At 45.8% G+C, this 12,035-nt stretch overlaps 2 protein-coding genes across 2 annotated transcripts in view; both read left to right on the top strand.

The window, feature by feature from the left end:
* The window catches only part of pkp1b (plakophilin 1b), a 15,302-nt gene extending 13,207 nt beyond the window's left edge, over positions 1 to 2,095 (top strand). Inside the window, exon 13 of the mRNA XM_012835765.3 lies at positions 1,317 to 2,095. Coding sequence (XP_012691219.2) covers positions 1,317 to 1,391 — 75 coding nt within the window. The 3' untranslated portion in view covers positions 1,392 to 2,095. The remainder of the gene's footprint in view (positions 1 to 1,316) is intronic.
* A 3,320-nt stretch (positions 2,096 to 5,415) lies between these two features.
* Positions 5,416 to 6,316, top strand: LOC116220470. The gene is made up of 2 exons (XM_031567163.1): positions 5,416 to 5,450; positions 5,726 to 6,316. The coding sequence occupies exons 1-2, from the start codon at positions 5,439 to 5,441 to the stop codon at positions 6,314 to 6,316; spliced, it is 603 nt and encodes a 200-aa protein (XP_031423023.1). The 5' UTR covers positions 5,416 to 5,438.
* Positions 6,317 to 12,035: the final 5,719 nt, after the last annotated feature.

The following is a 12,035-nucleotide window of genomic DNA, read 5'->3' on the forward strand; positions in this document are numbered from 1 at the left end:
ACATTTTGTAAGAGAGAGAAAGACAAAGAGAGGAAATGCATTTGGCAGAGACTATGAGGGTGTGGCAGGGTGTGTGTGTGAAAACAACTCAAAACACACACACACACACACACACACACACACACACACACACACATAGATAAACAGACAGACATTGTTTTTCCAATGATAGTTGTGTTGTGTATGTGGGTGTGCTGTGGGGCTGGTTTGTGTGTGTGTGTGTGTGTGTGTGTGTGTGTGTGTGTGTGTGTGTGTGTGTGTGTGTGTGTGTACCTTGTCCACTGCTACAGCTTAAGATGAGCCTTTGAGAATGTACCTGGACAGGTTCAGTGATTCACAGAGCACTTACCCATGATCACACCAGGACATCAGTAGCTCCTGTGCCAGTTAATCTTGTCTGCCTAAAGTCACCACGACAGGTTTCACAAGTATTTAATGACATTTGTACATGTCAAGGAGTTCAAATGGTCAGCAACGGTCAGCTTTTCCACTGGCCCATCAAACTACTCAGCTGAGCTAACGCTAAAGGATTGTTTATTTCTCCAAATGGTCAAGTATGAGGGAGTTAGCTTCAGCCAGTTAGCATCAGCTTGTTTGGTGCCCCATTGGCTGGTTTAAATCATACAATCAATCAGTGTCTGTTATTTTTAATCTTGTGTTGTCTGTTGCGTGGTTCATAGTATGGGTGCCAGACCTCAGCACCATGAAACAAGATGTTGACAGTCATTTTTGTATTTCCTCTGCCAAAGTACTCAGCCTAGCATAGCATCAGCCACTGACATGAGTGGGAATGGTGTCATATGTCTCGCATCAGTTAGCTGCTAACTGACAGCTATGGGAAAACGATGTTATTCAATATGATGGGCAAGTTTTATAAAGGTCCTGTTTTTTTGGCAACGGGACCTGTTTATAAAACAGACCACACAGATCACACAGGATGTATTAATTCACACGCTTGTGAATCAGAAGAGGTAATAATCCCATAATCTCATAATCCCAAAAGAAATTCATCTCGAAAGGGCCCATGCTTTGCACGGTTTTGTTATTGTGGTTGCAGTTTCAAAGGACGCATTAATAACTATCATTTGATCCACCTTGTGGATTAAGAATGAACAAAGCACAGAGACGTGTTAGTGTCATTCAACAATAGATTCAAACCTGTCAAACCCGTCATTGACTTTATCATGCAACTTTTCCCACGAGTAGTTTTCCTTCGTTTTTAGTTGGGTCAAACTTTAAACAAATGCTAACACTCTCTCTCTCTCTCCTTCTCTATTTCTCCCTCTCTCTCTCCTTCTCTCTCTCTTCCTCTATAGAAAGGGATGCACAAGAGGGCCTTTGTGAATGACATCACCACCGCAGCACACAAAGCTGTGATGGTCATTGACTAGCAGCCAGCGAGGTTCAGCGTTGGAGGACATGTTGGCTCGGATCACAGAGTTTCACAGAGCCTCCACAGGATCGATCAGCCACTGATGAAACTGATGTAGCTGCTCATGCACACAGTCTGAAAGCCACCCCCATACAAACCTCAACAACCATATAATGCTTCCAGAACTTCTGTGGTTAGGTTATAACCTGGAGGCCTGTAGTCTTTTGACACTGAGGTTATATCAAACATTAAAAAGGTTTTTGTTTACACAGGGTGGCAGCTTCCCTTCACAGGCTCATATTGCATGTAACACACCTTTTGCTTTTGAAACACGACCAAGGGTACTTTTCCCAAGGGTACTGTTGCAATGAGGTCTTACGCTTTTAACACTTATTCAGTATCATACAGGATTGATTCAGATTTATAACAGTTAAAGAGCGCATAGCATAGCATTTTAGCTGCTACATTTAACAGTTACATTTCAAATGCGACCCTAGGTTGCAAGTTGGTGAAAGAATGGGGTATCGTGAGTGTAATGAAAGGCTTGTAGAGTTTGTCTGTTTGACTGTTGTTTCTGGCTGTAGAAGGCAAAGTGAAAGTGTGGGGAAATTTAATGTGTTTAGCTGCCAAGGACAGAAACCTGCACATTGGTTCACATTCGAAACAGATTCACTCATTTAGTTTGATCCTTTGACTTTTTGAAGTAAAAAAAAAAAAAAAATATTATGGTTTATTTGTGATGCTATGGCTATTTTATTTGCATTGTGTTCACGTCAAGCTTACTTGTGTTGTATAGTAGTAGGTAACGGCTCAACTCCACCTATTTGAAGCACCTTATCATGTCTTTTTTTTGTTTCTCAACTCATTCTAAGCGCTGTATCTTGGATGAGATGCCTGGCTGTGTAATTAATTACAACCACAATTAAGTGGACTGCTTAAGAGCATGGTCTTATTTAGTTAATCATTTGTGGGATTTAAGGGAGAAGTGAATTGGTGTGTTGGAGCCAACCTTAGAGATATTTTGCCATTGAAGGGCATTACTGACATTTGATTAAGACAGTAAATGGATTTAAACAATTCAAGTTTATCCTGTGTTTACTTTATGCACTCTGAGGAAGATGAAATAAACTCTTTCTGAAGAAATATTCCATGCTTTGTTGTTTAATGTCTATTTTAATCCATCTTTGATGAACTGCTTCATAAAACTGAAACTAGGAGACGAGCCAAAGGGGAAGAGTGTGAACTGAGATCACCTTGTCAACAATAGGTTTTTTCCTTGATGTTATCAGGCACCTTGTGCGTGTGCTGCGCACGTGTGTGTGTGTGTGTGTGTGTGTGTGCACGTGCATACACATGTGTTTTGAGCATGTATGAGGGTATGTTTTCGTGTGTTTGTGTGAGTGTGTGCACGTGCATACACATGTGTGTGAGCATGTATGAGGGTATGTTTTCGTGTGTGTTTGTGTGTGTGCACGTGCATGTGTAACGGACTCTAACCAGCCCGCTACAATAATTATAAATAAATGTCTCTTTGTGGTCAAAAGAACATGCAGCGGAGTCGTGGACGCTCTCTGTCATCAGTTTATTACACCTGCAACACAGCAGTAATGGGCGATCACAAACACGAGGGTAACACAATGCTGGTATCCCTTTAACAGACTTCCAAGCAAGGGGCTAACAAATGAAATGTGCGTAGGCTACCATAGGCTAACCACCGTTCCATACATTACAGCCTACCGTCTACAACACTAGTAGTAAAACGCGATCGTATAGTGTATTAAAATGCAACCATAGACATAAACATAGTACATGACAGATAAGTGACAGTTTTAAGTATAAATATTCACAACACAGTCAGGCTCAACATACCTGCAACACAGCAGTAATGGGCGATCACAAACACGAGGGTAACACAATGCTGGTATCTACAACAATGAATTAGCCAGTTAGCACCCACTTAATGGCTAGACAATATTTACAACTTGCACGTATTTAACGCCGCTAATTTGCATATTTAACCCAATGCAAATAGCGGAAATGATAAATGACAATCTTATATCACAAAAAAAACACACATCATGGAAAACTTTGAAAAATACACAATATTAATTCATTTTCTTAACGGAGGATTAAAGACACCCAGCTTACCCCTTTAACAGACTTCCAAGCAAGGGAAAGTCTTGAGGTGTGTCACACCAATTATCGCCCCATTAGCAACAACACTGAACCCAGTAGTGGAACCAACAAAAATTATATACATATATACAGAGATTTGGGGAAGTTCATAAAAGGCACGAAACTTAATTTTTTACATTGTTACACATGCACACGTGTTTTGAGCATGTATGAGGGTATGTTTTCGTGTGTTTGTGTGAGTGTGTGTGTGTGTGTGTGTGTGTGCGCGCGTGCATACACATGTGTGTGAGTGTAACATGGTGTTTTGGGCCTGAGGGTTGTTTGCAGTGATTCACGGTGTGTTCTGAGTGATGTGGTGTAGTGTTTCACATGAGTGTAGTGGTGATTGGCACACTTTAATTGAGCACTGAGCCCGAACCTTTTCTACCGCACGTGTGTAGCATGATCACTAATTAAGCACAGGTGCCTAGCATTATGCCACTCCCCTCCTTAGGTGTTTCCCATCACAATGTTCCTATTTATACCCGTGTCCACAAGCTAATGACAGTATTGTCTGACGCTGTGTCCATGTATTAAGGTTGGTGATCGCGATATTCTTTGGTGTGGGCTCTATACTTTCTCTGGGTTTCATGTAATTGAAATTGAGTATTGTCTGACGCTGTGTCCATGTATTAAGGTTGGACCGGAGGAGAGTTGCTTGCGGACTGCCGGCCATTGACCCTGTCCAAGCTGTGTCGTGTGTGTGAATGAGAATCAGAGAACCAGAAGAGCGTCTGGCTTGGCCGTGTCCCGGGAGAACGAGACTGACGCGCACGGTGCTGAAACCATACGAACCAACTGGACACCCAGACAGACATTTGAACTTTGAGTGCTGGCACTACTTTTAGGAAGCGCATTTTAATGTTTTATATTTATTATCAATTCCCTGGAGTCGCTAAATAAATCTCTTTTATTATTAAGCACGGTGTTCTGATTTCTCTTGCACGTATTCTGAGCTTTGCGTCTGAGCCTCAACCTCCCTTTTAGGGTGTGTTACAACTGGCGTAGTCGGCAGGATGTAAAGAAACAATCAGAGTCGTGCAAGAGAAATTATGACTGAGCCAGGTAGTTCAGCAAGCCCCAGAATGATGCCAATATACATGGCAAACATGATTATATTCAAGTTTCGAGGCAAAGATTCAGACTGTAGTCTTGGAGAATGGAAGAGACAGTTAAACACACTATTTAATCTCCAAAAGATTCCGGTCGAATTCAGAGCGGACTTTACACTTAGCTGCTTGGAAGGGACTGCAAAAAGACAAATTCTAATTCTACCCCAAGAGAGAAGAAAGACAGCTGAATTGATATTTAAAAAATTAGAAGAGCTATATGGAGATCAAGCCTCTGCCTCGGTCCTGCGCGCCCAGTTTTTTAATATCACCCAAGAGCCTCAAGAAGACATTGATAGCTTTGCTCTCCAGATTCAAGAACACTTTGCCAGGCTGAAAAGGAGAGATGCTCGAGGACTAAGAGACGAGGATGTCCTGCTCCGTGATGTTCTCATCGATGGCCTAAGAGATCCAGCCATGCGGGGTGAGTTTAGAAGTAAAGTCCTCCTAAATGATGACGTAACATTCGAACAAGTAAAAACGGAAATGTTAGTACGTGAACGCGCATATGGGGCAAAACAGGATCAAGTACAGTGTTTCGCCACTAGGGGGCATTCTTCCTCACTTAACAGCGACCTAGAACAAATGAAAAGACAATTAAAAGAGGAAATGAATGATCAGATAGCAAGTAAATTTAAAGAACTGTCTCAATGCTTGATAAGTGAAATTCGAACAGAGCTCCAACAGGCCTCGCCAAGAAGGGCGCAACAAACATCGACGCAGGGACGGAATCATCATACACCTGACCGCAGGGGCCCCATGGCGTCCAGCAGCCAATCAGTATGACGAGCAAGGTAGGCCAATATGCAACAACTGTGCACAATCAGGACATACTGCCCGTTACTGTAGAGTATCCAATCCGTCTGGACCGGCTCCTTTAAACTAGTTAGCACCACTGTGGCGGGCCAGACAGTGGGTAGTGGGAACAACAACGGCCCAAATAAAGATTCAGTGGATAAATTAGTCGGAGGGGTCCCTGTGGTTGCACTGCAATTTAATGGGGTGCCTATCCACTGTCTCTTAGACACGGGATCACAAGTAACATTGATGAGGGAGAGTTTTTTTCCAGGAACATTTTGGCCAGCAGGGGGCACTACTTGAAGACCCTTCAGCATGGTTGGCACTACAAGCAGCAAACGGCCTCGCGATTCCGTACCTGGGCGTACTGTTGGACGTGAAGGTGGGTGATGTGCTCTTCCCTGGCTGTGGCGTTGTAGTGGTTAAAGATCATTGCTTGGCTAATACAAATGGTTTAGTGGGAACCAACATAATTAAGCATTGCTGGGATACACTGACCAAAGACAATCTGACTGTGCCCTCTTTGTCCAGTGAACGCTTTCAACAGCAGTCGTGGCGCAATGCCATGAGAGTATGTGCAAAGGAGGCCAGATTTGCAGCCAGCGATGGGTTTACAGGGTATGTACGCACTATTAACCGTTACCCTCTGGAAATTCCAGGACACAGTGAAGTCCTGGTGTGGGGCCGTACCAAGGCTGGCATTCAGAAACGGGATTACCAGTGCCTAGTGGAGCCCTTTGGGGAGTCTGATGTGCTCACCGCTCGAGCAGTATCAACGGTCAAGCAGGGGAAGGTTACCCATCAGAGTGAGAAACATAAGCAGCACCCCGGTCTACCTACGACGCCACCAGAAGCTGGCTAAGGCATTTGTAGTGGAACCAGCAGACATTGTACAAGACACGGATGTGAGTATGTCCAGAGTGGGGGAACAGGTGGTACAGGTTAGCTTAACGCAAGTAAAACAAGACCTAAAGGACCGGCCCGCCCTAGTGGATGTTAACAACATTGATATCTCCCCAGCCCAAAGACTGAAATTACAGGAACTGTTACACAAGCATCAGGCTGTGTTCTCTTGTCATGACGAGGACTATGGGAAGACGAGCACCATACAGCATGTGATCCCAACAGGAGACGCCGCACCTGTGAGAGGACGCCACAGTCATGTGCCTCGCCACCTGTACCAGGAAGTGAAAACCCTCATTCAAGGTATGATTGATTCAAAGATTGTCAGACCAAGTACCAGCCCATGGGCATCTCCCATTGTGTTAGTTAGGAAGAAAGATGGGACTCTGAGATTTGTGTGGATTACCGCAAGTTAAATCTATTGACACACAAAGATGCGTATCCCCTCCCTCGCATCGAAGAATCCCTTGCCAGCCTGACCAATGCTAAGTTTTTCAGTACTCTAGACTTGCACTCAGGATACTGGCAAGTCCAGATGGCTCCAAAAGATAGGGAGAAGACAGCATTTACTACTCCAATGGGACTATATGAATTTGACAGGATGGCGTTTGGTCTCTGTAATGCTCCGTCTACATTTCAGAGGCTTATGCAAACCTGTCTAGGAGATCAAAACCAAGAGTCTCTGCTGATTTATCTAGATGACATTATTGTGTTTTCCCCTGACTTTGACACACATCTAACCCACTTGGATGTTATCTTCAGCAGACTAACTAGCCATGGACTCAAATTGAAACCTAGCAAGTGTTGCCTGCTGCGACAGGAAGTCCAGTACTTGGGCCATCGGGTGTCAAACAAAGGGGTGTCTCCAGAATCCTGACAAGGTGAAGTGTGTGCAGGGCTGGCCGACCCCCATGACGGTAAAAGAACTGCGCTCATTTCTAGGCTTAGCGGGCTACTACCGCCGCTTTGTTAAAGACTTTGCCAAGATTGCCAGCCCCTTACATGAACTGCTAACAGGGCTAGGTCCAACACAGAGTAGTAAAAAGAGGCCTTCTCATGCCCTCACTGGCTGGAACCACACATGTGATGTAGCTTTTGCTACCCTAAAGGAGGCCTTAACCAATTCCCCCATTTTAGCATTTGCTGATTTCACACTGCCTTTTGTACTCTATACAGATGCCAGCAACAGAGGCCTGGGGGCAGTGCTCGCCCAGGTGCAGGGGGGTAAGGAGCGAGTCATCGCTTTTGCTAGCCGGAGCCTGCATCCAACTGAAAGAAATGACAGTAACTACAGTTCTTTTAAATTAGAATTCCTCGCATTGAAGTGGGCCATCACAGAAAAGTTTGCAGAGTACCTAACGCCGGCACCCTTTGTAGTATACACAGACAATAACCCGCTTGTGCATCTCAACTCTGCTAAATTGGGTAGTCATGAACAGAGATGGGCGGCCCGCCTTGCCGGCTTTCAGTTTGAGATTAAGTATCGGCCAGGACGTAATAACCAGAGTGCAGATGCATTGTCCCGCTTCCCCCCAGAGACAGCAGTCCCAGACCAGAGGGAAGAGCGAGAGGGACTGGAGATACCAGGCTTCCGGGAGGTTCAGCCGTCAACAGTGACTGCCCTGTGTGTGGGGGTGGGCTGGAGAACCAAGGAGCCTGATGACCAGGGGACTACAATGGAACAGGGTACCCCACTCCAGCCTGACAGAACATGGGCTCAGTGGAAGAGCCTACAAGAAAGTGACCCCACGCTGAGGAGAGTGCTACACTTCCTCCAGAGAGGCCAACACCCTAACAGACTGGAACGACAAGCGGAGTCCAAAGAGGTCCTAGAAATACTGCGACAATGGGATCGGTTCAGGTGCAAAGACGGTGTGCTGTGCCGGACGTTTCAGGATCCCAAGGAAGTGGATCTACGAACCCAAATTGTCGCCCCAGCAGGTGAGCGAGTCCACATCTGGAAACTGTACCATGACCAGGCGGGTCACTGGGGTGCAGAAAAGACTACTGCACTGATCCATGCCAGGTTCTATTGGCCCAACCTTACTAGAGACATTACCAATTGGTGTGCTACCTGCCAGACCTGTGCCCTAAGAAAAGCCCCCACTGTGGCAAAACTAGCTCCTTTAGTGCCAATCAGAACCTCAGCTCCCCTGGAACTGTTATCCATAGACTATCTGACTATAGGTCACCCAGAGGATCCCCATCATAATGTATTGGTAATGGTTGACCACTTTACTAAATATGCATGGGCTTCCTCCACTAGGGATCAGACAGCTGCGACAACAGCAAAGGCCCTGTGGCAGAAGGTAATCCAGCCTTTTGGCTCTCCCCGACGCTTGTTGTCTGATCAAGGTGCCAATTTTGAATCCCAGCTAATGAAAGATCTGTGTAGACTGTATGGAATAACTAAAAGTCATACCACGCCTTATCACCCAGCAGGAAATGGTGGGTGTGAGCGATTTAATCGGACACTGTTGGGGCTGTTAGGAACCCTGGGAGAGGAGCGGCGCCGCTGGCATGATCACCTGCAGGAGATGATCCAGGTGTACAACAACACAACCCACAGCGCCACAGGGTATACTCCCTACTATCTGCTGTTCGGTAGACACGGCTCCCTTCCTCAGGACTGCCTGTTGGGAATACCAGACGAGACTGGCTGCACGTCGGTGGAGGACTGGGTAAAGTGCCATCAACAGCGTCTGAGGTATGCCTATGAGAAAGCAGGGAAGCACACAGACATTGAGAGAACCAGACAAAAACGACACTATGACCACAACGCTGAGAACTCTCCCCTATTGCCAGGCGAGCGGGTGATGATGAGAGACATGAGGGCAAGGGGCCGAGGTAAGCTGGCCGACAAGTGGGAGGTGGTGCCTTATATAGTGGAAAAACAAACTAACCCAGAACTGCCAGTCTATGTGGTCAGACCAGAGCAAGGGCAGGGAGCTGAGAAAGTGGTCCATCGTAACATGCTAAGGCCTTGCTCTTTTCCCCCTGTGGAGAGGGCAGCTGAAACCCCCAGAGCAGTTGGGAGGACCCCTAGGCGTGGAGAAGCCACGAGACAGGCCCTGATTGACCCCCAGCCAGCAGAGACAAGTAGAGCCACGATGAGTTTCCCCTGGGTAGGGGTTTGGGCCCCTACAGGTGCGAGACCAGATGGTGATGTGGCGCGAGGCGGGCAACGACCAGACCACAACCATCCAGATGTCAGAGACGGGCAGAGACTCGAGCTTGACCAACCTAGACGATCCACCAGGGCTAACATTGGGATTCCTCCAACCAAATATGGAAACCAATAACTTATACATCTAGCATGGGCATAGTCATTGGGACACTGACTTTACAGCAGGGAAGGATGTAACATGGTGTTTTGGGCCTGAGGGTTGTTTGCAGTGATTCACGGTGTGTTCTGAGTGATGTGGTGTAGTGTTTCACATGAGTGTAGTGGTGATTGGCACACTTTAATTGAGCACTGAGCACGAACCTTTTCTACCGCACGTGTGTAGCATGATCACTAATTAAGCACAGGTGCCTAGCATTATGCCACTCCCCTCCTTAGGTGTTTCCCATCACAATGTTCCTATTTATACCCGTGTCCACAAGCTAATGACAGTATTGTCTGACGCTGTGTCCATGTATTAAGGTTGGTGATCGCGATATTCTTTGGTGTGGGCTCTATACTTTCTCTGGGTTTCATGTAATTGAAATTGAGTATTGTCTGACGCTGTGTCCATGTATTAAGGTTGGACCGGAGGAGAGTTGCTTGCGGACTGCCGGCCATTGACCCTGTCCAAGCTGTGTCGTGTGTGTGAATGAGAATCAGAGAACCAGAAGAGCGTCTGGCTTGGCCGTGTCCCGGGAGAACGAGACTGACGCGCACGGTGCTGAAACCATACGAACCAACTGGACACCCAGACAGACATTTGAACTTTGAGTGCTGGCACTACTTTTAGGAAGCGCATTTTAATGTTTTATATTTATTATCAATTCCCTGGAGTCGCTAAATAAATCTCTTTTATTATTAAGCACGGTGTTCTGATTTCTCTTGCACGTATTCTGAGCTTTGCGTCTGAGCCTCAACCTCCCTTTTAGGGTGTGTTACATGAGCATGTATGAGGGTATGTTTTCGTGTATGTTTGTGTGGTGTGTGTGTGTGTGTGCACGTGCGTACACGTGTGTGAGCATGAATGAGGGTATGTTTTCATGTGTGTTTGTGTGTGTGTGTGTGTTACGTCCACATGGCTCGATGTGGAGATAACATTAAATTGGGAGACCACACAGAGTTAAGATTAAAGAAAAAGGTAATTTATTAACTCATTAAATGAAAATGCTTACAAAAAGTCAGTAAATGGGCGGCAAGAGAAAGTAAAGCTCAATGTAGTGTAGATCAGCATAGTGTGTAGTGGTAAAATGACAAAAGAGGGAGCTGAGGAACAAAGGTCTTGCTGCCCTGTGCAAGCAACGAAGAACCGAGAAAAGACCACCTCCAACTCACATCAGGAACTCTTTTTAAATGTCCCCGCCAATCAGCTGTCATCTAGCCATGTTGGCCATAACAGACGGCTCCCCCTGTAGACTGGAGGGAAAAGGGCAGCCCAAAGTCTTATTTACCAGGGTTTGAGTGAGGCAGACCCAGCACGGCAAAGCCAGGCATGACAGTGTGTGTGTTTGTGAGTGTGTGTGTGTGTGTCTGTGTGTGTGTGTGCACGTGGATACACGTGTGTGAGCATGAATGAGGGTATGTGTTTGTGTTCGTGTGTGTGTGTGTGTGTGTGTGTGTGAATGAACGTGCATGCATGCGTGTAAGAGTGTGTACTAATGTGTGTGTGTGATGTGCATGTTTGTGTGTGTGAGTAGAAAGGGTACACTCCTTTAGCTTTCTCCCTGCCTTCAGTCTTGCATGAGATGCAGATGACAAAGATGCAAACCCGCATCACTGGTATGATCACACAGTTCCTGCTTTTTTGTGGCCTGGGTGTGATCACATATATCAAATATAAGTGATAAACTCTGCTTGTCCTTATACACAACCATCACTTCACGCCTTCACTTGTGTTCTGTGACCTGGGTATGATCACACAGTTCCTGCTGTTCTCTGTGACCGGGGTATGATCATACAGTTCCTGCGGTTCTGTGGCCTAGATTAAAATCTAAGTGATAAACTCTGCTTGTACTTATACACACAACCATCACTTCACACCTTCACTTGTGTGGGGGTGTTAGTGCAGCAGAATTATTTGCAAATGCGTCCAAAGCGGACATTTTTCATCTGTTCTCATTTGCCACATAGCCTACAAACTGGTGGTATTGCCTAATTCATTGACATTGACAAGGTCACCATCTTGAGAATGCCCTTTCCAAATGTTGCTCTCTTAAAAATGCCTTGTTGAAAGAGTCTTATCTTGTCTGTGATGCTGTGATTTTCTTCTGTATTGAATTACACATCTTAATTAATTAAACCTTGGGCCACCGTCATAACTGCCTGCCAGCCAAACCATCACCTATCCTGGCACCATACCTAGCCCAGATAATGATCTACCTGGGGTTTAGAACTAAACCACCACCTACCCTGGCACCATACCTAAACCCAGATAATGGTCTGTCTGGGGTTTAGAACTGATTATACCTCTGCCAGTGCTGAGCATTTGCCTGGGGTTTTTGGTTTGGGTTCATTT

Source organism: Clupea harengus, chromosome 5, assembly GCF_900700415.2.
Source record: "Clupea harengus chromosome 5, Ch_v2.0.2, whole genome shotgun sequence".
In the NCBI taxonomy this organism is placed as follows: Eukaryota; Metazoa; Chordata; class Actinopteri; order Clupeiformes; family Clupeidae; genus Clupea; species Clupea harengus.